At 42.0% G+C, this 26,346-nt stretch overlaps 1 protein-coding gene across 1 annotated transcript in view; it reads right to left on the reverse strand.

The window, feature by feature from the left end:
* Positions 1 to 26,346, reverse strand: part of EIF2B3 (eukaryotic translation initiation factor 2B subunit gamma) — a 135,058-nt gene that overhangs the window by 54,448 nt on the left and 54,264 nt on the right. The window contains exon 5 of the mRNA XM_032160632.2: positions 25,608 to 25,719. Coding sequence (XP_032016523.1) covers positions 25,608 to 25,719 — 112 coding nt within the window. The remainder of the gene's footprint in view (positions 1 to 25,607; positions 25,720 to 26,346) is intronic.

Genomic DNA, 26,346 nt, shown 5'->3' on the forward strand with positions numbered 1-26,346 from the left:
CCTCTAAAAGTGCTGGGATTACAGGCATGAGCCACTGCACTCAGCCTATGTCTTAAACAAAACAAAACAAAACAAAACAAAACAAACAGCTTTATGGAAGTATAATTTACATACCATAAAATTCACCCATTTTAGACATACAGTTTAATGATTTTTAGAAAATGTACAGAGCTCTAAAACCATCATCACAATCCAGTTACAGAACATTTCTTTTACTCAAATAAGATCTCACATGACTATTTATAATCAAACATTCCCCTTTCCACCTCATTAAAGAGCTTCTGCACAGCAAAAGAAACTAGCAACAGAGTAAACAGACAACCTACAGAACGGGAGGAAATATTCTCAAACTATGCAACTGACAAAGGTGTAATATCAAGCATCTATAAAGAACTTAAATCAACAAGCAAAAAACAACCCCATTAAAAAGTGGGCAAAGGACATGAACAGACACTTCTCAAAAGAAGACATACAGGCAGACAACAAACACATGAAAAAATGCTCAACATCACTAATCATCAGAGAAATACAAATCAAAGCCACAATGAGATACCACCTCACGCCAGTCAGAATGGCCATTATTAAAAAGTCAAACAACAACAACAACAACAGATGCTGGTGAGACTGTGGAGAAAAAGAAATGTTTATATGCTGTTTGGTGGGAATGTAAACTAGTTCAGCTACTGTGGAAAGCAGCTTGGAGATATTTCAAAGAACTAAAAATAGAACTACCACTCAATCCAGCAATCCATTACTGGGTATATATCCAAAGGAAAAGAAATTGTTCTACCAAAAAGACAAGTGCGCTTGCATGTTCATCGCAGTACTAGTCACAATAGCAAAGACATGGATTCAACCTAGGTGCCCATCAGCAGTGGACTGGATAAAGAAAATGTGCAATATATATCATGAAATACTATGCAGCTATAAAAAAGAACAAAATCATGTCCTTTGCAGCAACATGGATGCAGCTGGAGGCCATTATCCTAAGCAAAGTAACGTAGAAACAGAAAACCAGATATCACACGGTCTCACTTGTACGTGGGAGCTAAACACTGGATACACATGGACATTAAGATGGGAACAATAGTCTGGGCACAGTGGCTCACACCTGTAATCCCAGCACTTTGGGAGGCCGAGGTGGGTAGATCACTTGAGGTTAGGAGTTTAAGATCAGCCTGGCCAACGCAGTGAAACCCCGTCTCTACTAAAAATACAAAAATTAGCCAGGTGTGGTGGCAGATACCTGTAATCCCAGCTACTCAGGAGGCTGAGGCAGGAGAATTGCTTGCACCTGGGAGGTAGAGGTTGCAGTTAGCTGATATCATGCCACTGCACTCCAGCTTGGGCAACAGAGCGAGAATCATCTTAACAAAAAAAAAAAAAAAAAAGGAACAATAGACAACAAGGATACATAACCGGGGGGAGGGAGGAGAGCAAGAGTTGAAAAAATACCTGCTTTGTTCTATGCTCACTACCTGGGTGATGGGTTCAATCGCACCCAAATCTCACTATCACACAATATACCATGTAACATACTTGCACATCCAAATAACAGTTAAAATAATAATAATAAAAAAACCAATCCCCTTTCTTATCACATCTCAGGCAATCACTAATCTGCCTCCTGTCTCTATAGATTTATAGATTTGCTTTTTCTGTCACTTAAAAAAAAACTGTAGCCATTCTAATGGGTGTGAAGTGGTATCATCAAGGTTTTGGTTTTGCATTTCCCTGACATGATGTTGAGGATCTTTTCATGTTCTTGTTAGCCATTTGTGTATCTTCTTTGGTGAAATGTTCATTCGAGTCTTTTGCCTATTTTGAAATTAGGTTGTTAGTGATTTTTTTGAGTTGGAAGAGTTCTTATCTTTTCATTTCCTTATTTTCTTTCTTTTCTCAGAGACAGGGTTTCGCTCCATCACCCAGGCATGATCAAAACTGCTGCCTAGAACTCCCGGGCTCAAGTGATCCTAATGCCTCAGTTTCCCAAAGAGGTGGGACTACAGGCTCGTGCCATGCCTGGCTAATTAAAAAAAAAAATTTTTTTTTTTTTTTTTTTTTTGAGACAGAGTTTTGCTCTTGTTGCCCAGGCTGGAGTGCAATGGCACGATCTTGGCTCACTGCACCCCCCGCCTCCCAGGTTTAAGCGATTCTCCTGTCTCAGCCTCCCGAGGAGCTGCGATTACAGGCGTCCACCACCATGCCCAACTAATTTTTGTATTTTCAGTAGAGATGGGGTTTCGCCATGTTGGCCAGGCTGATCTCAAACTCCTGACCTCAGGTGATCCACCCGCCTCGGCCTCCCAAAGTGCTGGGATTACAGGTGTGAGCCACTGTGCCCGGTCCCTTTAAGATTTTTTATAGAGATAGGGTCTCACTTTGTTGCCCAGGCTCTTCTCAAACTCCCGGCCCCAAGCGATCCTCCTGCCTCAGACTCTCAAAGTGCTGGGATTACAGGCATGAGCCACTGGGCCTGGCCTTTTTTTTTTTTTCTTGAGACAGGGTCTCACTCTGTCATCCAGGCTGGAGTGCTGTAGCGTGATCACAACTCTTTGCCCCCTCAACCTCCCTGGGCTCAGGTGATCTTCCCTCCTCAGCCTCCTGAGTAGCTGGGACTATAGGCGCGTGACACCACACCTGGCTAATTTTTGCATTTTCTTTGTAGAGACGGGTTTTGCCATGTTCCTCAGGCTGGTCTTGAACTCCTGGTTCAAGTAATCCACCTGGTTTGGCCTCCCAAAATGCTGGGATTACCTGCATGAGCCACTGCACCTGGCCTTCATTTTCTTAATAGTATCTTTGGGGTTCAAAATCTTTAATTTTTAAGAAATAAAATTTATACAACTCTTACAGTTTTAGCTCTCATGTTAAGTCTGTAATCCATTTTCTTTTTTCTGTATGGAGTGAGGTAAGGTTCTAAATCAATCTTCCTGCAAGTAAGGATCAAACTGTTGTAGCACAATTTGTGTAAAAATCTATCCTTTTCCTGTTGAGCTGCCTGGACATCTCAGGTGAAAATCAATTGACCATAAACCTAAGGGTTTATTTTTGGACTCTTAGTTCTGTTCCACAGATCTGTCTGTCCTTATGCCAGTACCATACTTGTCTTGACTACCATAGCTTTATAGTAAGTTTTGAGCCTGGGAAGCATAATTTCTTCAACTTTTTTGTTGTTTTTCAACGATGTTCTGGATATTCTGTGTTCTTTGTATTTCCATATAACTTTTAAGATCAGCTTGTCAATTTCAGCAAAAAAACCCAATTGAGATTCTAACAGGGTTTGTGATAATCCTATAGATCTGTGAGAGCTGCCCTCTTAGACCACTTGGGCCCAGGAAGTCGAGGCTGCAGTGAGCTATGATTGCACTACTGCACCCCAGCACCTGGGTGACTAAGCAAGCCCCTGTCTCAAAATAATTTAAAAAAGAAAGAAAGAAAGAAAGAAATGTTCCCAGTCGGGCACAGTGGCTCATGCATGTAATCCCAAACACTTTGGGAAGCCAATGTGGGAGGACTGCTCAAGTTTAGGAGTTCAAGACGAGCCTGGGCAATATAAGGAGACCTTGTCTCCACAAAAAATAAAGAAATAAAAATGAGCCAGGTGTTTTGGCACGTGCCTGCGGTCCCGGCTACTTGGGCGTCTCAGGTGGGAAGACTGTTTGAGCCCAGGAGCTCGAGGATACTGTGAGCCATGAAGGCACCACTGCACTCCAGCCTGGGCAACAGAAAAGAGACCTTCTTTTAAAAAAATAAAAATAAAATAAATAAGCTCCCAAAGAAGCAGCTGCCTGCTTTGGGCAGATTACTTTTAAATTTCGAGGAGTTCAAGAACAAAGCTGTACCCGTATTTCAATATTTATTTACCCAAGTTTGTTCCAAATATTAACAACACATACTGTATGTCAGGGACAAAGCTTTAGGATTTCTAGGGAAGCTGTAAGAAAGACTAACACACAGCTACTGGTCTATGAGATTATGCAGGACTGCATACTTCGAACTTTTCTGAGATTTGCTTTAAAGAAAACTGAACACAAAGATATATGTACCATGAACATTGTACAAAACATCTGTGAACCATAGAGCTAGGGAATAAAAAAAGCAGTTCAGAAAGGCAGCCTTGAAAGAAGGAAATATGTCCATGAAAGACAAAATTAGTACTTTAAATGTCCAAAGCTCTTAGTGACTCTAAAAAAAGGTCTTTAGTTAACAATAAAATCTTTAATTTCCCCCCCAAAAGATCTCCAGGGATTTTCAGATCCTCATTCCCTTCAAATCTACAAAGGTCCCCAGGCTCAGGGCAATGCCAAATGTTCTTGAGGTCTGCTCCCTTCTTCCCCGTTCCCAGCATCATCATGTGTGTGGGAGGAACTGAGTTGTTTTTGTCCTGCTCACTGCATAAGTACAGCAGAAGCCAACTGGGAGTTCTATTCCCCAATATGCTCATTGTACAATGCTTAGTTCCTTGAAGGGTGGGTAGAAAAGAGCTGACAGGCAAAGAAGCAGTTTATAGTAGCTGCATGTTTAAAAACTGAAATTCATCTAGACACCCTGTGTGAACACATTGAGATTTTCAGCATTGCTGTGAATGAGACTGTAAGAATTTCTAGCCTAGTGGGACAACTGGTGTGCATGTTGATATAGTCCACAGTGACTCAGTGAGGAAGGAAAGCCATCATTAATTTAAACTGAGCATGTTGGCTAGGTGTGGTAGCTCATGCCATAATCCCAGCACTTTGGGAGGCCGAGGTGGATGGATCACCTGAGGTCAGGAGTTCGAGACCAGCCTGGCCAACATGGCAAAACCCCGTCTCTACTAAAACTACAAAAAAATTAGCCAGGTGTGGTGGTACGCACCTGTAATCTCAGCTACTCAGGAGGCTGAGGCAGGAGAATCGCTTGAACCCGGGAGGTGGAGGTTGCAGTGAGCTGAGATCATGCCACTGCACTCCAGCCTGGGAGACAGGGCAGACTCCATCTCAAAAAAACAAAACAAACAAACAAAAAAACCCAAAAAATGAGTGGTCCTGCCAGCTTATATGGCTGCACAGAATGACTTTTTCCAAACCAAGCTAAGTTCAAAGTTTGGGGACCAGAGAATGGTATTGGGTGAGAACAGAATGAAGAAAACCCAGTTGCACAAAAAAAAGTCAAATACAAGAGAAACTTAATTTCATCACAGGCTTCTCTTTGCATAAATATGAATGTTAACAGAGAAGGAAGTGTCATGGACGGCTTCTGAATTCAGATGCCAGTGGAACTGGAGCTTGAAACAATTACTCATAAAACCAGAGATAACAATTGGGATGAGGATAAAAGCCTCCTATAGTAACTTAACTATCTTGCAGTGTTCAATGCAGCAACATAAACAACTCCTCTATTTGAAGACCTTCAGATAATCACCTTCTACTTTATTTGGCAATCTTTTTTTTTTTTTGAGACGGAGTCTCGTTCTGTTGCCCAGGCTGGAGTGCAGTGGCACGATCTCGGTTCACTGTAAGCTCTGCCTCCTGGGTTCATGCCATTCTCCTGCCTCAGCCTCCTGAGTAGCTGGGACTACAGGCACCTGCCACCATGCCCCGCTAATTTTTTGTATTTTTAGTAGAGACGGGGTTTCACCGTGTTAGCCAGGATGGTCTCGATCTCCTGACCTTGTGATCTGCCCACCTCGGCCTCCCAAAGTGCTGGGATTACAGGCGTGAGCCACCGTGCCCAGCCAGATTTGGCAATCTTAAACATGTTCCAACAAAGAAGCATCTTCTCTCCCACTAAAAGAATCAGAGCTAATTCACTACTCCCTAATCACTGCAATTTAGAAGAAACTAGAGACCAAGATATGCTTGAAATAATCAATTTTGCTCAGAACTAGGGAAAAGGGAATAACCTATGGCTACTACTTACTAGCTACCTCTAATTTTAACAAGAGATGCTGGGGCAAGCACCTGTGGTGTGGCTATCTGGTATTTGCTATATAGGAAGGCACTAGCCATACCATCCCAATGCCTGATCTTGGTTGCACTGCAAGTGGTAGGAATAACAGATTCTTGATTGTTAGGAGTGCGTATGGAGTTATCAAACTGGAAGTCTGCCTGTTCAGCAGGGTAGGCTATGACACCATAGCCCTGAGGTGCTCAGGCCCTCTCCAGAAAAAGCAGTTGTGTTGAGGTGAAAACCCTGGACTCAAAGCAGCAGAGACTGCCAACAGTGGAAGGATTTTTAAGAGTTACAAGTGCTGCTCCAGGTCTAGTTTTTAGGTGACCTTGTGGGTTTGTTCTTGTTCTTGTCCACATCCAGCTTTCCTTTCTGACGATGGTCCAGCTGACTGATAGTGATTTCAGGCTCAACACTAAACACAGAAACAACAGCATACATACACTACTCTACGAGCTTCCATAATTGTATAATAAATCCTTTATTCTCTATGACTCACAGCATTTCTGTTTCTTTGATATAAAAATTGCTACTAGAAGTGGTCCTGGAAAAAAAAACCAGAATCTTAAAGATGGGTTTGCTGAACTTGTTCTGTGTTATTTGGAATTGGTTCTCTGATCTGATTAGATTTAAAGGTCTATCAACTAATTGGATGAGGCCCACCCAGATTAGCCAAGATAATCTCTCTTACTTAAAATCAATGGATTGTTGATATTAATTACATACAAAAATACCTTCATAACACCACCTAGATTAGTGTTTGATGGAATAAATGGGTACTACAGACTAGCAAAATTGATACGTAAAACTAACCATCACACAGACTAATGAGAGCCACATGTCTACCAAGTAACACAGGAATTAGCAAAGCCTTCCTAGGCAGAATCACACTGCTGTTCACCCTCACCCATCTCAACTCAGCATGCCAGAATCTGCTGAGATCTAGAAGCATCTCACTCCCCAAGAGGTGCTCAAGAAAGCATTCTGCACAGCACCACTGACAAGAAGCTTCTACTCAAAGATAAGCCCAAGAGTGTTATGTCTTTTAAGCTATCCTTCTAAGCTGCCTGGCCCATACAACACTGGGTGAAAACTGACACATTAATTTGCACTCCACTCTAGTCTCACTGGTCTAGCTAATATGACATTTCAGCAGGTCATGCCCATCATGAGGTACAGTCTATTTTCTCATCTCATGAATCTAGGCTTGCCTTATGACAGCCTTGACCAGAATTCTCCCAAGTACACAAGCAATATTCCTACTGTCTTCAGGCCTGGTTCCAAGCTGGTTGTGTAGGAGATGGTCATGGCAAAGGTTCGTGAAGGATCACTCAGGAATTCATGCCTCAAAGCTTTCTTTCAGCTTCCGCATGGCTAGAGTTATACTAAATTAGACAGAGTTTTCACTCTTGTTGCCCAGGCTGGAGTGCAGTGGCACGATCTCGACTCACTTCAATCTCCGCCTCTCAGGTTCAAGCGATTCTCCTGCCTCAGCCTCCCGAGTAGCTGGGATTACAGGCATGCGCCACCACATCTGGCTCATTTTTTGTATTTAGTAGAGACAGGGTTTCATTATGTTGGTCTGGCTGGTCTTGAACTCCTGACCTCAGGTGATCCGCCCGCCTCAGCCTCCCAAAGTGCTGGGATTACAGGCATGAGCTACCGTGCCCAGGATAAAAGATATTATAAAACAATCTAGCTCAGACATTCCCCACCCTTGAGGTTCAACAGCTGGGTAAATAACTTTCTCCTAAGTACCAGGTATGTACAAGACACTAAGTTGACATCTATATATTAATGCTTACAAATTTATATCTGAAGCATAGTCCTATCCTCTGAACACCGAGTCTATATATGACTTCCTTTTGTTTACCTGGATCCCCAAATGCACTTCAGATCTCCCTGCCACAAACCCAGTGCTTCCTATCTCATTATTATCCTGCTGCTCAAACCTGAAATGAGTCTTTTTTGACACCACTACACTTCTCAACCCCAAGGTTCAAACACCAAGTCCTCAGATTTTACCTGCTAAATCCTTCTCTAATTTATCTACTTTTCTCCAACTCCACTGTCAATATCCTAGTTCGAATTACCGTTACTTCTTACCCGGATTACTACAATACCTTCCCTTACTTGGTCTCTCTGCATCCTCTCTTACCTAACTCCAATCCTTTCTCCATATTGCATCCGGTTTTCTTTCGAAGGCAAATTTGATTGTGTCATTCCCTGCTTAAAATGCTTTGGTAGTGGCTGGGCACAGTGGCTCATGCCTGTAATCCCAGCACTTTGGGAGGCTGAGGTGGGCGGATCACGAGGTCAGGAGATGGAGACCATCCTGGCCAACATGGTGAAATCTTGTTTCTACTAAAAATACAAAAACTAGCTGGGCATGGTGGGGCGTGCCTGTAATCCCAGCTACTTGGGAAGGTGAGGCAGGAGAATCGCTTGAACCAGGGAGTCGGAGGTGGCAGTGAGCCAAGATCACGCCATTGCACTCCAGCCTGGCGACAGAGTGAAACTCTGTCTCAAAAACAAACAAAAAATGCTTTGGTTGTTGGGACTACAGTAGATTGTTTTAAAAATGGTCACAGCCGGGCACCGTGGCTCACGCCTGTAATCCCAGCACTTTGGGAGGCTGAGGTGGGCAGATCACCTGAGGTCGGGAGTTCGAGACCAGCCTGACCAACACGGAGAAACCCTGTCTCTACTAAAAATACAAAATTAGCCGGGCGTGGTGGCACATGCCAGCTACTTGGTGGCTGAGGCAGGAGAATCGCTTGAACCCGGGAGGTGGAGGTTGCGGTGAGCCGAGATGGCGCCATTGCACTCCAGTCTGGGCAACAAGAGCGAAACTTCACCTCAAAAAAAAAAGAAAAAAAAAAAGATGGCCACAATTATTCCTCTCTCTGTACCCATATTCTTTTGTAAAGTGACTTTGCAGCTCCTCCCATCATGAGGTACAGTCTATTTTGCATCTCATGATTCTGGGCTGGGCTTATGACTGCTTTGATCCGAAGAATGTGGTGCAAATAATGCTGTTCCAGCCCTTTCTCCAATACACAAGATTAAGAAGTCTCATCTCTGCCCATAAAGACTCTGTTGCCAAAGCACATTCAAACACAAGATGACACTCTGGCTCCATTAATGTCCTCTTCCAACAAATTTACTGGGATCCTACTATATGTCAGGCCATGTATTAGACCTTAGGCCTAGAAAGACAAAATACAGCCACTATCCTTATGTAACTTATAGTCCAGAGCAACACAGGGTTATAGATGTTACCACAGAACTTTCCTCAGTATATAGGGGAGCACAAAGGAAGAAGCACAGTTCTGCCTATGACAGGAAAGATTAGAAAAATCTTCACAGAAAAATGATATTTGAGCTGAGTCTTGAAAGAAAAACGGGTACTTAGCCAGGCAGAGAAGAGTAACTTTGGCTGAAGGATTACCAGGAATGGTGAAAAGTAAAAGGACAGAGACATTAAAAGGAATGCAGAAGTTAAGAGAACTATAAGCAATTTTCCATAGCTACTGATAGAATGTTGAGAATGGGGTTCTGTTAGAGAAAGGTTTAAGGCTGGAGGGGTAAGCATGATTAGACAACTGAGGGCTTTAGGAATTTGTGCTTTATTCTATAAGCAATGTATTTATAGGTTTGGGGTAAAGAGATACTGGAAAGCAAAGCTGAAAATTCTGGAGAATGTTGAAAAAAACTAATGGAGAAAACCTTCCAGGAGAAGAAAGGGGGTAAAAGGCATAAATGAAGGGACTGGCCCCAAACTTCTTCTTCTAATGCTGGAGGAAAGGAATCGAAGGTGGGTCCGAATAAAGGCAAAGTCATGGATGGGGTAGCTGGGGAAATCGGCAGGCCCATGTTTGGACAGGAGAATGGTGATGGTAGAGAACAGCCTCTGAGAGGAGTGGAAAGCTGGCCCAGGACAAATGGAAGAATGCAGAGTGGTTCTGAGGGTTCAGCTAAGATAGGAGCCATGAATTTATAGTGCTGCCAATTTATATCCGGGCATAATATTTCTCCTAAAGACTTTGGACTTGGAGAGAAATGCCTGAAGGCACAGGACCTAGATTGGATGAAGAAGGAAATGAGGGGGGCAAAGAGAAAGAGAGGGAGAGAAAAAAGAGAGGGTAGGAGTGGTGGTAGTAAGGGACTAGAAAGATTTAAGGCTGAAATAAGGAAACAGGATTCTGGGTAAAGATGGCAGATTAAACATAAGTGTTAACCCACCCTCCTTCTGAAAACTCATTGAAGTGTCAGTACATAATTTTTTTTTTTTAAAGACATAAACCCACAAGGACAAAGACCACAAGAAGAGATAATGACAAAATTTTGGAAGCTGGAAAACAAAAGGATGGTGGTGGTAACAGATTTAGCATATCCAAGAAAGGTGAATCCTAAACCATCTATAAGGAAAGCTAAGAAGCAACTTGATTTGTATCTCAGAAGCCCTGAAGTGATCAGGAATTGACAGCACAGCTTTTACCCACCCAGGCAGGAGATCGGAAGATTTTTCTCTGAAGTCTATATAGCCAGCTCCAAAGCAAAGACTTAAAGATATTGACATGGGTTATCTTATAGCCATATCATTTTATAGAAGTAAATTAAAAGTACAGAAGAGTAAGAATACACTGGACAAGATACCTTGGGAAATGTTTGTGATCCTAACTTCCACAAGCCCTTCTTCCCTTCCGTACCTGCCCCCACCCCAAACTGCAAATTAAGAGAGGTATTTTGGGAATTAGGGCTGGTTAGGAGCAGTGGAGGTACTAATTTACATAAATAGTATTTCAAGACTTCCACACCATTGGGAAAATAATCAAGGGTTTAAACCATTTCTCATAATCTGTAGTCCCAGAAATACAGATCTGGCCATGATCTTTGAGGTCTTGACTGAAGTCCTTGACTCCCCAGATATAGATGTCTAAACCTTCCAAGATGACCTTGTGAACATTTTATTCCATTTTAAAGATATCCTTTAGGAGCTTCTTTTAATATTTTCATTACTCTTCCAGTAAAAAAGCTTGACAACTATTCAAAAGAAAACAATGTAACATTGGGGAAAAGCTACATGATTTTCTTATTAAATATTTGGCACAAATATCTTTTACTTATGAACTATTAAAAACATATGTCTGTCAGAAATAAAGCAGGAATTTTAGAGCTGGAGGGGGGGTTTCTTTAAAGACCAACTAAGCCAATTTCAACTGGGGGAAACTGAGGCTTAGAAAAATAAAGTTATTCGCTCAAGGTCACACAGCTGGTTTGTCTCCAGACTAGACTGCAAATTCTCTGAACTTGAATTTTCAGTAACAAGCTCTTTCTACCAGTAGCATTCTTTCCCACTACATGTAATGCCTCTCCAAGTCAGAAATGCATCAATCGGACATGTAGGAAAGGTGTTGTGCTTTGTTTAAATCCAACAAGGTCATAAGAATCTGGGACCTTTGAGGTAAAGTTACTAGTACTGACTGATGACCAAATAGCTTGCTGGGGAGGCTGCCTCTGCACCTGACCATATTCTAACAGGTGTCTTTGAAATCAAGCAAACATTTTATCCCTCCCCACCCCCCCAAGTAATGCTTTTTTTTTTTTTCTTTCTTTTTTTTTTTAAGAGAGAAATGGGTCTTGCTATGTTGCCTAGGCTGGTCTGAAACTTCTGGGCTCAAGCAATCCTCTCACCTCAGCCTCCTAAACTGCTGGGATTACAGGTGTGAGCCACCACACCCAGCCTCTCTCTCAGAAAGAGAAAACTGATGGGATGTACATTCTATCATTGTCCTTTTCTCTCTCTCTTTCTTTTTTTAATTTTTTTTTCCATAGGTTTTGGGGGAACAGGTGGTGTTTGGTTACATGAGTAAGTTCTTCAGTGGTAATTTTGAGATTTTGGCGCACTCATCTCCTGAGCAGTATACACTGAACCCAATTTACAAAAGTTAAAAAAACTTTACAAGAAGTTTCTGACTTTCCTATATACATGAAGGTCTTATCCAAGATAACTGGTGTTTGCCCACTAGGAACTAGCCTCCATCTTTGGAAATTCAGCTTTTTAAAAAAGATAAAAACAGAAGGAAGTACTGTATTCTCATAATCAGAAAGTACTTGAAAATCTGAATCTAATTAGCTTTTAACCAGCATCTCATTGAGGCAGGAGGAGCACAACACCCCAGAGGGTCATAGGAATGAGAGAATATTTTTATGCATATTTATCCAGCCAGCAACCCTTTTATAACTACACACCAAAGATCCTGAATCACTGGGGTGTGGATTATAAATCAGAAGAACAAGGAAAAAAATCTGCCAACAACTACAAATGCAGCCTAGTCTTAGGAAACTGATAGAAGATCTGCTCTCAATGACCCCAGTGCTTAGTCAAGGCCCTGAGCTTGACATCTATGAAGGAAAAAGACACATCCACCTGTTCTTCATTATCACCTCACCTCTGACTAGGTCCATCTTCTTTGCTCCCATCATGCCCAAGCCTTGCTCTCGTAGTCAAATGTAATTACAGTTAAGGTATTTACTAACACTCCATTGTACGGAGCCATAAACTAGTTCCCAGGGAGGTTAAAAAGAAAGCAGAAAACAACCTCCACCTACCCTTTAGTTGTAACCAGAGAAACATATGACTCTTGCTTTTAAGAACTTAATGTCTAAGGCTGCTATCTCCTCTAATACAGAACAAAGCATAAACATCAGTGCTTGATGGATGCGTGTGAGTCAGGTCCCTCATTTCACATAATAATTGCTAATCACAATTAGTTTTCCTTTCTGTATTCCAAAGGACAGAATTCCTTGAGAGTCCTGAATTTAGCAATGCAACACTGTGATACTTTTCAAGTCTTATATACCTTAAATCTATCCTACATACTTCTGTCAGATTATTTTTTTTCAGAATCCTATATTTGAATATTCCTTCCTCAAAAGTTTTTAATAATTCCCTGGTATTCAAGGCTCTCTATTTTTAGACCAACTTAACATCTCAGCCTTATCTCCTCAAGTTTCCCAGCATGAACCTTCCATTCAGGTCAAACTGTCCTTTCCCACCTTTGCTCATGGCATTCTCCGCATATAGGATTCAGCTAGCTTTCCATGTCCCTTTCTATATCTGGACCAAATCAATCCTTCAAGTCCGCATTATTTTATTCTGTTTCCCTGACCACCTCAGCCCCTAGGATTAGATACCTCCTTTGAATTCTTAGAACACTGTCTGTTGGCCATAACTGTTCAGTATCTGATATCCCTTGCTATTGTTTGTTAACCTTTTTCATGCATAAATGAATCTTCCACCAAGGCTGATGAGCTATTTGAGATAAAGTCCCCTGCCTTAAGGAAAAAGTCTTCTGCCTTAAATACCACAACAGTGGTTTGACCAGATTTGAAGGATGTGTTTCTGAAAGTAGAATGTCCTCATGAATAAGGACCAGTTCTGTCCCTAACTAGATATGACATTGAACAAAACCCCTTCTTCCTTGCTTTCAGAATCACTGCCTGAAATATAGAAGACTGGACTAACTAAATGACCTTCCAGCTGTGGCAGTTCGTAATTCTAGAAATATTACGTTGGTGCAAAAGCAATTGCGGTTTTTGTTTAAAAAAAAAAAAAAGGCAAAAACCGCAATTACTTTTGCACCAACCTAATAGCTACAAATAAGATCATATTTTTTTAATACACTAAGAGGTATTTATTTATTTATTTATTTATTTTTGAGACGGAATCTCGCTCTGTCTCCCAGGCTGGAGTGCAGTGGCGCGATCTCGGCTCACTGCAAGCTCCGCCTCCCGGGTTCACGCCATTCTCCTGCCTCAGCCTCTCCGAGTAGCTGGGACTACAGGCGCCCGCCACCACGCCCGGCTAATTTTTTTGTATTTTTAGTAGAGACAGGGTTTCACCGTGGTCTCGATCTGCTGACCTCGTGAATCGCCCGCCTCGGCCTCCCAAAGTGCTGGGATTACAAGCGTGAGCCACCGCGCCCGGCCGAGGTATTTATTGTTTAATTGCATCTTGTGGTGAGCTTTTCTGAAATACAAAAAAACTCCCTCTGCTTCCTACATTTTGATTTTGATAAATGGGTTTAGGAAAAAAAAATCCAAAACAAAACCCTTACATCTTTCTTCACAGAATTCCAGAGTTAGTCAGCTATATCCTGACCACTGTAAGAAACAAGCTGTGCTCACAAGGCTCCGTCATAGATATTCTTTATGGAGAAAAAAAAGAACCCGAGTGGGGTCAGCAAACTACAGCCTGTCAGTTAGATGGCCCTGTTGCCTGTTTAAATGAAAAAAAAAAAAAATCTTGTACAGATAGGGTCTCGCTCTGTCACCCAGGCTAGAGTGCAGTGGCATGAAAAAAGTTCACTGTAGACTCAAATTCCTGAGTGCAAGGGATCTTCCCGTCTCTGCCTCCCAAGTAGCTGGGACTACAGGCACGTGTCACCATGCCCAGGTAATTCTTCAAAAACTGAGATGGGGTCACAGGATGTTGCCCAGGCTGGTCTCAAACTCCTGGCCTCAAGTGATCCTGTTGCCTCGGTCTCCCAAAGTGGACATTAGAAGTGTGAGTCACCGCACCCAGCCTTACTTGCTTTTAAAACTTTTTAAATTGGGAATTTTCTTTTTTTTTTTTTGAGACAGAGTTTCACTCTTGTTGCCCAAGCTGGAGTGCAATGGCGTGATCTCGGCTCACTGCAACCTCTGCCTCCCAGGTTCAAGTGATTCTCCTGCCTCAGCCTCCCGAGTAGCTGGAATTACAGGTGTGTGCCACCACGCCTGGGTAATTTTTTGTATTTTTAGTAGAAATGGGTTTCACTGTGTTAGCCAGGCTGGTCTCAAATTCCTTACCTCAGGTGATCCGCCCATCTCGGCCTCTCAAAGTGTTGGGATTATAGGCATGAGCCACCGTGCCCAGCCAGAAAATTTTTTAAAATACAGAAAAGTACAAAGAAAAAAATAATAATCATCAATACTTCCACATTCCAGAATTGTTACTATCTCAGCATAAATGTTATTTTTAAAAAAGAAACATCACATTTATTTTATGAAAAAAGATGTATTTATCTTACAGAATTCAAGGATTTTAGAGAATTACTAAGAGTTTAAAAAATTCTCCTTCCTTCCTTCCCTCCGCCCCTTCCTCCCTTCCTCCCTTCCTTCCTTTTTTGAGACAGAGTCTCGCTCTGTCACCCAGGCTGGAGTGCAGTAGTGCGGTCTTGGCTCACTGCTAGCTCCGCCTCCCGGCTTCACAACATTCTCCTGCCTCAGCCTCCCAAGTGGCTAGGACTACAAGTGCCCGCCACCATGCCCAGCTAAGTTTTTGTATTTTTAGTAGAGATGAAGTTTCACCATGTTAACCAGGATGGTCTCGAACTCCTGACCTTGTGATCCACCCGCCTAGGCCTCCCAAAGTGCTGGGATTACAGGAGCGATCCACCGTGCCACGCCCATTATGTATTTTTAAATTTTATTATCATTTTTGGCCAGGTGCGGTGGCCAAAAATGCTAGGATTACAGGCTGGTTGAAGTTTTATTTTCAAGAAGGGCTCAGGCCTGGCATGGTGGCTCACTCCTGTAATCCCAGCACTTTGGGAGGCCAAGGTGGGAGGATCACTTGAGCCCAGGGGTTTGAGACCAGGCTGGGCAATATAATGAGACTTCATCTCAACAAAAACCAAACAAAAATTAGCCAAGTGTGGTGGTGCACACCCGTAGTGGTAGCTACTCAGGAGGCTGAGGTAGGAGGATTGATTGAGCCCAGGAGGCAGAGGCTGCAGTGAGCCACTGTACTCCAGCCTTGAGACAGAGCAAGATTCTGTCTCAAAAAAAAAAAGAAAAAAAGAAAAGGAAGGGCTCAGGGCTCATATGTTATAAGTCTTTTCATGCCTGAGAATGCCTATTGCTTTTATATTTGAATAAAATCATCATTGTTTATAATATTCTTTTTTTTCTGGTTATCTATCAATCTGCATACTCAGTTTATAATATTCTTGAGTTCCACTTGCTTTCCCTGAAAAGTCTGTGGACAGGACATTGTTCCTCTTGTATTAAATGTTGGGAATAACTCAGAGGTAAGCCTAATTTTTTTCTTCCATGTAAATGATTTGCTTTTTGCCTCTGGATACTTGAATTCTTTCTTTATCCCTGAAGCTTCATAAGTACATTAGGATATATCTGGCCAAATTGTCTTAGAACACACTATACTCTTAAAATCTGCATGTTTGCCAGGCACAGTGGCTCACGCCTGTAATCCCAGCACTTTGGGAGGCTGAGGCGGGCCAATCACCTGAGGTCAGGAGTTCGAGACCAGCCTGACCAACATGGTGAAACCCCGTCTCTACTAAAAATACAAAATTAGCCGGGCATAGGGGCGCATGCCTATAATCCCAGCCACTGTGGTGGCTGACGCAGGAGAATCGCTTGAACCCAGGAGGCAGAGGTTGCGGTGAGCCGAGATTGCGCCATTATACTCCAGCCTAGGCAACAACAGCGAAAACTCCATCTCAAAAAAAAAAAAAAAAAAGAAAAAGAAAAAAAAACCTTCAGATTTTACTTGATTCAGAAAATTTTAATGTATTATATCTTGTTCTTATTTTAAAAAATTAAAATTAAAGTTATATATGCATATAAAGAGGCAAGTAGTTTCTCAAGGCTTTTAATGAAAAAACTGAATCATCTATTCCCTTTCCTGCCCATTTTCTGTTCCCCAGATATGCCCATTTTTAACTCTTTTAGCAGATCCACTTAGTATTTATTTTGCCACCAATAACACTCTTTTTTTTTTTTTTTTGAGACAGAGTCTCTCCCTGTTGCCCAGGCTAGAGTGCAGTGATGTGATCTCGGCTCACTGCAAGCTCCACCTCCCGGGTTCACGCCATTCTCTCGCCTCAGCCTCCCGAGTAGCTGGGACTACAGGCGCCGGCCACCAAGCCCGGCTAATTTTTTGTATTTTTAGTAGAGATGGGGTTTCACCATGTTAGCCAGGATGGTCTCAATCTCCTGACCTTGTGATCCACCCGCCTCGGCCTCCCAAAGTGCTGGGATTACAGGCGTGAGCCACTGTGCCCAGCCTTTTTTTTTTTTTGAGATGGAGTCTCGCTCTGTCCCCCAGGCTAGAGTGCAGTGCAGTGGCACGATCTTGGCTCCACTGTAATCTCTGCTTCCCAAGTTCAAGCGATTCTCCTGCCTCAGCCTCCCGAGTAGCTGGGATTACATGCATCCACCACCATGCTCAAATAATTTTTCTAATTTTAGTAGAGAGGATTTCACCATGTTGACCAGGCTGGTCTCAAACTCCCGACCTCAAGTGACCTGGCCGTCTTGGCCTCCCAAAGTGCTGGGATTATAGGAGTGAGCCTCTGTGCCCAGCAATAGCATAGTAGCATTTTTTTTTTTTTTTTAAGACGGAGTTTCACTCTTGTTGCATAAGCTGGAGTGCAATGGCGCCAGCTTGGCTTACGGTAACCTCCGCCTCCCGGGTTCAAGCAATTCTCCTGCCTCAGCCTCCTGGGTAGCTGGGATTACAAGCGCGCACCACCACACCCGGCTAATTTTTTGTATTTTTAGTAGAAACGAGGTTTCACCAAGTTAGCCAGGCTGGTCTTAAACTCCTGACCTCAGGTGATCTGCCTGCCTCTGCCTCCCAAAGTGCTGGGATTACAGGCGTGAGCCACTGCGCCTAACCAATAGCATTCTTATATTGGCATTTCTCAGGTTTTCCATTTCAGGAATAATCTGATTTTCCATTGTGGAAAACAGGATTTAACTTATTTTCATCATCAACCCTGCTCCCATCATATACACCCATACTTCCTTATGCCTTTTACCTGCCCAATAATTGTTATATTATTTTGGTCAGCTGAATAATCAACGCTTAAGTTATTATGACTTCAGCTCTATGTATTAGCTACTAACTATAGAAGAGGACGATTTCACTCTTTTCTTCTCTCATGCTTCCAACATGCTAACCTCATCTCATCATTCCAAAGTAATTAAATCATAATTTGGTTTAGACTGTATCAGTGATTGCATTAGTATGCATATTTAAATATTAGTTACAGGCCGGGCACAGTGGCTAATGCCTGTAATCCTAGCACTTTGGGAGGCTGAGGTGGGTGGATCACTTGAGGTCAGGAGTTGGAAACCAGCCTGGCCAACATGGTGAAACTCCATCTCTATTAAAAATACAAAAAAATTAGCCAGGCGTGGTGGCTGAGGCAGGAGAATCACTTGAACCCAGGAGGCAGAGGTTGCAGTGACCTGAGATCACGCCACTGCACTCCAGCCTGGGCAACAGAGTGAGACTTCGTCTCAAAAAAAAAAAAAAAAAAAAAATTAGTTACAGCTGAACCACACAGTCACTAAGAATTTTTTCACCTGCACATTTTTGTGGTTTGCTTTGGTGTGAATAATTGTCTTATTTCTTAGTTTTCTAGGTGCTTACCAATAGTTCAAACTAACTACTTAAGTGCTCCAAATCGTCTCAAAATGTTGAAACACATCACATGTTGTGTCATTTTCATCAGAAGAAATATGATCATCTTGAAGAAATCATTCCCAAGTTTTCTGACTTATTCCAGTGTGGCCTGGTTGCCATTTATACTGGGTGTACATGTGTTAGCCTGGAATCTCCCTTTATCATCATCCTGGGGATTCGTTTTATCTTAATTAAATGTCCTTTTTTTTTTTTTTTGAGACAGAGGCTCACTCTGTCGCCAGGCTGCAGTGCAGTGGTGCAATCTCGGCTCACTGCAATCTCCGCCTCCCGGGTTCAAGCGATTCTCCTGCCTCAGCCTCCTGAGTAGCTGGGATTACGGCATGCGCCAACATGTCCGGCTAATTTTTTTTGTATTTTTAGTAGAGATGGGGTTTCTCCATGTTGGCCAGGATGGTCTTGATCTCCTGACCTCATGATCCGCCCACCTCGGCCTCCCAAAGTGCTGGGATTACAGGCATGAACCACTGCACCCGGCCTGAACGTCCTTTTTCTTTCTTTCTTTCTTTTTTGAGCAGAGTCTCCCTCTGTCATTCAGGCTGGAGTGCAATGATGTGATCTAGGCTCACTGCAACCTCTGCCTCCCAGGTTCAAGCATGAATGCCCTTTTTCTTATATCCTGTGTCTTCCTCTTTCTTAGTTTATGCTAAGGTTTTGGTGTTATATTAACTCTAGCAGCTTTCCTTTTTTAATTTAATTTTTAATTTTTGTGGGTACATGCTAGGTACATATACTGATGGGTTACATGAGATATTTTGACACAGGCATGCAATACGTAATAATCACATCAGGGTAAATGGGGGTATCCATTACCTCAAGCATTTATCCTTTGTGTGACAAACAATCCAATTATACTCTCTTAGTTATTTTAAAATGTACAATTACATTATTTTTGATTATAGTCACTCTGTTGCGCTAGCAAATATTAGGTTTTATTCATTCTAATTTTTTGTACCCATTAACCATTCCCCACTCCCACCACCCCCACACTCTCTACCCTTTCCAGCCTCTGGTAACCATCCTTCTACTCTCTACCTCCATGAGTTCCATTGATTTTTAGCTCACACAAACAAGTAAGTGAAAACATGCAGTTTGTCTTTCTGAGCCTGGCTTATTTTACTTAACATAATGTCCTCCAGTTCCATCCATGTTGTAGTAAATGACAGGATCTCATTCTTTTTCATGTCTGAATAGTACTCAATTGTGTATATGTACCACATTTTCTTTATCCATTCATCTGTTGATGGACACTTAGGTTGCTTCCAAATCTTGGCTATTGTGAACAGTGCTGCAATAAACATAGGAACGCAAATATCTCTTCAATATACTGATTTCCTTTCTTGTGGGTATATACCTAGGAGTGGGATTGCTGGATTGTATGGTAGCTCTATTTTTAGTTTTTTGAGGAACCTCCAAACTGTTCTCCATAGTGGCTGTACTAATTTATATTCCCATCAACAGTATATGAGAGTTCCCCTTTCTCCACAACCTTGCCAGCATTTGCTACTGCCTCACTTTTGGATAAAAGGCATTTTAACTAAGGTGAGATGACATCTCATTGTTTTTATTTGCATTTCTCTGATGATCAGTGATGTTGAGCACCTTTTCATATATCTGCTTGGCATTTATTTGTATGACTTCTTTTGAGAAATGTCTATTCAGATCTTTTGCCCATTTAAAAGTCAGATTAGTTTTTTTCCTATAGAGTTGTTTGAGCTCCTTCTATATTCTGGTTATTAATCCCTTGTCAGATGGGTAGTTTGCAAATATTTTCTCTCATTCTGTGGGTTGTCTCTTCACTTTATTGATTGTTCCTTTGCTGTGCAAAAGCTTTTTAACTTGATACGATCCCATTTGTCCATTTTTGCTTTGGTTGCCTGTGCTTGTGGGGTATTACTCAAGAAATCTTTGCTCAGACCAATGTCCTGGAGACTTTCCTCAATGGTTTCTTGTAGTAGCTTCATAGTTTGAGGTCTTAGATTTAGTTCTTTAACCATTTTGATTTGATTTTTGTATATGGCAAGAGACAGGGGTCTAGTTTCATTCTTTTGCATATGGATATCCAGTTTTCCTAGCACCATTTATTGAAGAGATTGTCCTTTCCCCAACGTATATTCTTGGCACCTTTGTCAAAAATGAGCTCACTGAAGGTGTATGGATTTATCTCTGGTTCTCTATTCTGTTCCACTGACCTATATGTCTGTTTTTATACCAGTAGCACGCTGTTTTGGTTACCAAAGCCAACAGTATAATTTGAAGTCAGGTAATATGATTTGAAGTATAATTTGAATTCAGGTAATATGATTCCTGTAGTTTTGTTCTTTTTGCTTAGGACAACTTTGGCTATTCTGGGTCTTCTGTAATTCCACATATATATATATATTTTTAATTTTATTTTATTTTATTTTATTTTGAGATAGAGTCTTGCTCTGTCGCCCAGGCTGGAGTGCAATGGCGCAATCTCAGCTCACTGCAACCTCCGCCTCATGCGATACTCCTGCCTCAGCCTCCCAAGTAGCTGGGATCACAGGCGCCCATGACCACCACGCTCAGCTAATTTTTGTATTTTTAGTAGAGACGGGGTTTCACCACATTGGCTAGGCTGGCCTCAAACTCCTGACCTCAAATGATTCACCCACCTTGGCCTCCCAAAGTGCTGGGATTACAGGCGTCAGCCACCGTGCCCAGACAATTTCATATAAACTTTAGGATTGTTTTTTCTATTTCTGTGAAGAATGTCATTGGTATTTTGATAGGGATTGCATAAAATCTGTAGATTGCAGTCAGGCATGGTGGCTCACGCCTGTAATCTCAGCACTTTGGGAGGTCGAGGCGGGAGGGTCACCTGAGGTCAGGAGTTTGAGACCAGCCTGGGCAACATGGTGAAACCCCATCTCCATTAAAAATACAAAAATTAGCTGGGCATGGTGGTGGGCGCCTGTAATCCCAGTTACTTGGGTGGCTGAGGCAGGAGAATCGTTTAAGCCCAGGAGGTGGAGGTTGCAGTGAGCTGAGATCACACCACTGCACTCTAGCCTGGGATATAGAGTGAGACTCTGTCTCAAGGAAAAAAAAAAAAAAATCTGTAGATTGCTTTGAGGAGTACGGATATTGTAACAATACTGATTTTTTCAATCCATGAACATGGAATATCTTTCCATTTTTTGTGTCCTCTTCAAATTCTTGCATCAATATTTTATAATTTTCATTGTAGAGAACTTTTGCTTCTTTGGTTAAGTTAATCCCCAGGTATTTTATTTTATTTGTAGCTATTGTAATAGAATTACTTTCTTGATTTCTTTTTCAGATTTTTTTTTTTTTGAGACTGAGTCTTGCTCTGTTGCCCAGGCTGGAGTGTAGCGGCACCATCTCGGCTCACTGAAACCTCTGCCTCCCAGCTTCAAGTACTTCTCATGCGTTAGCCTCCCAAGTAGCTGGGACTACAGGCACATACCACCATGCCCGGCTAATTCTTTTTCAGATCCTTTGCTGTTAGCATATAGAAATACTACTGATTTTCATATATTGATTTTGTATCCTGAAACTTTACTATATTTACCAGTTCTAATAGTTTTCTCATGGAGTCTTTAGGTTTTTCCAAATACAAGATTATATCATCTGTAAACACAGATAATTTGACTTCTTCCTTTCCAATTTAGATGCCCGTTATTTCCTTCTCTTGTTTGACTGCTCTAGCTAGGATGTCCAGTACTATGCTGGGTAACAGCAGTGAAAGTGGGCATCCTTGTCTAGTAGCTTTCTCAAAATAGATTTATGGAAAACAAATGTCTAAAAAGTTCTCATTCTACTCTCATATTTGATTGATTGTTTGGTTAGATAGAAATAAGAATGTTAAAGGCATTGTTTATAGTTGCCAGTGTTGATGTTAGGAAGTTCAAAGCTATTTTAATTCCTTTGTATACGATATCCTCCCTCCTCTCCGGAAGATTGGAAGAGCTCTTTGTTAGCAGTTATAAAATTTCCTAATGATAACCTTGGTATGTTTCTTTTCTCCATTTTACTGGGAACTCAGTTTCCTTTCAGTCTAGAAACCCAGCTCCTTTTATCCTCAGAAAATTTTAAAAATAATTTCACTGATGTTTTCTTCTCCCTTCATTTCTTTCTTTCTAGAAATCCATGTTCTAATTCAGAGGCATTAATTCATTAATTACATTTAATCATCTTTGTATTTCATTTCTATGAGATTCTAATTTCTTTCTTTCCCTCCCTTCCTTCCTCCCTCCCTCCTTCTCTTTCTCTCTCTCTTTCTTTCTTTCATTTTTTTGAGACAGGGTCTCACTCTGTCACCCAGCCTGGAGTGCAGTAGTACAGTCATGGCTCACTGCAGCCTCAACCTCCTAGGCTCAAGCGATCCTCCAACCTCAGAGATTCTAATTTCTTTCTTTCTTTCTTTCTTTCTTTCTTTCTTTCTTTTTTTTTTTTTTGAGACAGAGTCTCGCTGTGTCACCCAGGCTGGAGTGCAGTGGTGCGATCTTGGCTCACTGCAAGCTCTGCCTCCGAGGTTCATGCCATTCTCCTGCCTCAGCCTCCTGAGTAGCTGGGACTACAGGTGCCCGCCACCACGCCCGGCTAACTTTTTGTATTTTTAGTAGAGACAGGGTTTCACCGTGTTAGCCAGGATGGTCTTGATCTCCTGACCTCGTGATCCGCCCGCCTAGGCCTCCCAAAGTGCTGGGATTACAGGCGTGAGCCACCGCGCCCAGCCAGATTCTAATTTCTTAAACGATTTTCTTTTTTACCTAGATCACTGATATCTCAAACCATTCCTCTTTGTCAATAATTTGATTTTCAGTGGTGTCTATGCCATTCTTTTGCTATTTTAAAATTTATTAACTCTGTAATCATTTAATCCTTTTTTTGTTTGTTTTTGTTTTTTGAGACCAAGTATCACTCTGTCACCCAGGCTGGAGTGCAATGGCGCAATCTAGGCTCACTGCAACCCCTGCCTCTTGGGTTCAAGCAATTCTCCTGCTTCAGCCTCCCAAGTAGCTGGGACTACAGGCACATGCCACCATGCCTGGCTAATTTTTGTATTTTTAGTAGAGACGGGGTTTCACTGTGTTAGCCAGGATGGTCTCGATCTCCTGACCTTGTGATCCACCTGCCTCTGCCTCCCAAAGTGCTGGGATTATAGGCATGAGCCACTGTGCCTGGCCAATCCTCTTTTTTTTTTTTACTTCTGTAATATCCTCTTTTTTATCATCTCATTACTGAACTTTTATTTATTAAATTCATGTTGTAATAAGTAGTTTTATGGTTATATAGTTGCATAGTTCTAAGAAAATTTCTTCTGTTTCTTGAGTTATATTCTTTTCAGGATAGCTTATTTGTCTTTTACAGGACATTTTTCTTGCTTTCATTTTGTTTTCTGTAGTATATTTGTGCAGCTGACATTCTGATTCTTTTGAGCTTACTCATGCTTGAGTCATGGCTCTGCCCAGATGTTTTATTTGTTTTGATATAACATAAATGAATTGTCTCTTTTCCTTCTGTATCAGACCAGCTACCATGTAAGTACTGGTGTGAAGAAACTGGGGCTCTTATGCACTGTTGGTGGGATTGTAAAATAGTGAAAATGCCATGGAAACAGTATATGTAGCTTCCTCAGAAAATTAAACATCATAGTTCTCTACCATATGATCCAGTAATCCCACTTCTAAATATATATCCAAAAGAACTGAAAGCAAGGTCTTGAAGAGATGTCTGTACACCCACATTCACTGCAGCACTATTCACAATAGCCAAGAGGTGGCAGCAACTCAAATGTCTGTCAGAAGATAAATGGATGACAAAATGTGGTACATACATACAATGGAATATTATTCAGCCTTAAAAAAAACGAAATCTGTTATATGCTACAGCATGGACAAACCTTGAGGACATTATGCTAAGTAAAATAAGCCAGTCACAAAAAGACAAATATTGTATGATTTCACTTAGATGAGATATTTAAAGTAGAATCATGGGTAGCAAGGCCTTGTGGGGAGAAAAAAATGGGGAGCTGTTGTTTGATAGGTATAGAATTTCAGATTTGCAAGATGAAAGTTCTCGAGATCTGTTTCACCACAATGTGAACACATTTAACACTACTCAACTGTTCACTTAAAAATGGCCACTTAGGGCTGAGTGCGGTGGCTCATGCCTGTAATCCCCAGCACTTTGGGGGCTGAGGCGAGTGGACTACGGGTCAGGAGTTCAATACCAGCCCAGCCAATATGGTGAAACCCCATATCTACTAAAAATACAAAAATTAGCTGGGTGTGGTGGCATACGCCTGTAGTCCCAGCTGCTTGGGAGGCTGAGGCAGGAAAATTGCTTGAACCTGGGAGGTGGAGGTTACAGTGAGCCAAGACTGCGTCATTGCATTCCAGCCTGGGAAACAGAGCAAGACTCCCTCTCAAAAAAAAAAAAGGCCACTTAGAATGGGCCACACGGTGGCTCACTGAAAATCAAATTATTGACAAAGAGGAATGGTTTGAGATACGTTTGAACCTGTAATCCCAGCACTTTGGGAGGCCGAGGTGGGCAGATCACTTGAGGTCAGGAGTTCAAGACCAGCCTGGCCAACATGGTGAAACTCCATCTCTACTAAAAATACAAAAATTAGCTGGGCGTGGTGGCGCATACCTGTAATCCCAGCTATTCAGGAGGCTGAGGCAGGAGAATCACTTGAACCCACGAGGCGGAGGTCGCAGTGAGCCAAGATTGCACTACTGCACTCCAGCCTGGGTGACACAGTGAGACTCCATCTCAAAAAATGAAAAACAAAAACCAAAGCCAAACCAAACCAAACCAAAACAAAACAAAAAAACAAAGGTTAGAATGGCACATTTTATGTTATGTGTTTTTTTTTTACCACTTTTTTTTAAAAGGGGGTTTATAACACTGTCAGAAAGACAGTCCTGTTCTCCTCACAGCTGCTTTGCTTTACTCTTTCGCACGATTTGGCTCTACCTTGGCAAGAAAAGATAGGGAAACAGGCTTATGCAGTGAAGAAAAGCCTTCATCCTGTCTCATGGGAAAAATATTCACATACTTTTGTCAATTTCACACAGTATAGTCTAGTTTTCATTCCCACTTTCCCATCAACTGGGTGGTTTTATTTTGTTTTAAGACAAGGAGAATTGCCAGAAGAAAAAACCCTAGGGCTTACTTCTGTAGGATGGATCCCTTAATGACCAGCTCTTCATCCAAGTCTGCTTCATTAGCCATGAAGAGCAGCCTCTTTCCTGTGCTGTCCACTCCAATGAAGTCACGCTGCTCCACTGAATCATACAAAAGAAAAAAAAAATGAAATAAAGCCATTTGCCCTGCCTGTATGAATACACCAGGGAACACAGTATCTGCTCAGTGCTCTTGGAAACAACACAGGATTGAAGGGTGGGTGCAGTGGCTCACGGCTGTAATCCCAACACTTTGGGAGGCCGAGGTGGGTGGATCACCTGGGGTCAGGACTTTGAGACCAGCCTGGCCAACATGGCAAAAGACTGTCTCTACTGAAAATACAAACATTAGCCGAGTGTGGTGGTACGCCCTGTAGTCCCAGCTGCTTGAGAGGCTGAGGCAGGAGAATTACTTGAACCCGGGAGGTGGAGGTTGCAGTGAGCTGAGACTGTGCCACTGTAGTGCACTCCAGCTTGGGTGACACAGTGAGATTCCATCTCAAAAAAAAAAAAAAAAAAAAAACAGGATTGAGATGAGAGAGGAGCCATAATAAGTGTGTTAGGCCATTTTGCGTTACTATAAAGAATCTGCGACAAGGTAATTTACAAAGAAAGATTTATAATTTATAATTGTCTCATGGTTCTGCAGGGTATACAGGAAGCATATAGGAGGTTTCTGGGGAAGCCTCAGGGAACTTTTTACTCATGGCAGAAGGTAAAGCGAGAGCA

This window comes from Hylobates moloch, unplaced genomic scaffold, assembly GCF_009828535.3.
Source record: "Hylobates moloch isolate HMO894 unplaced genomic scaffold, HMol_V3 SCAFFOLD_8, whole genome shotgun sequence".
In the NCBI taxonomy this organism is placed as follows: domain Eukaryota; kingdom Metazoa; phylum Chordata; class Mammalia; order Primates; family Hylobatidae; genus Hylobates; species Hylobates moloch.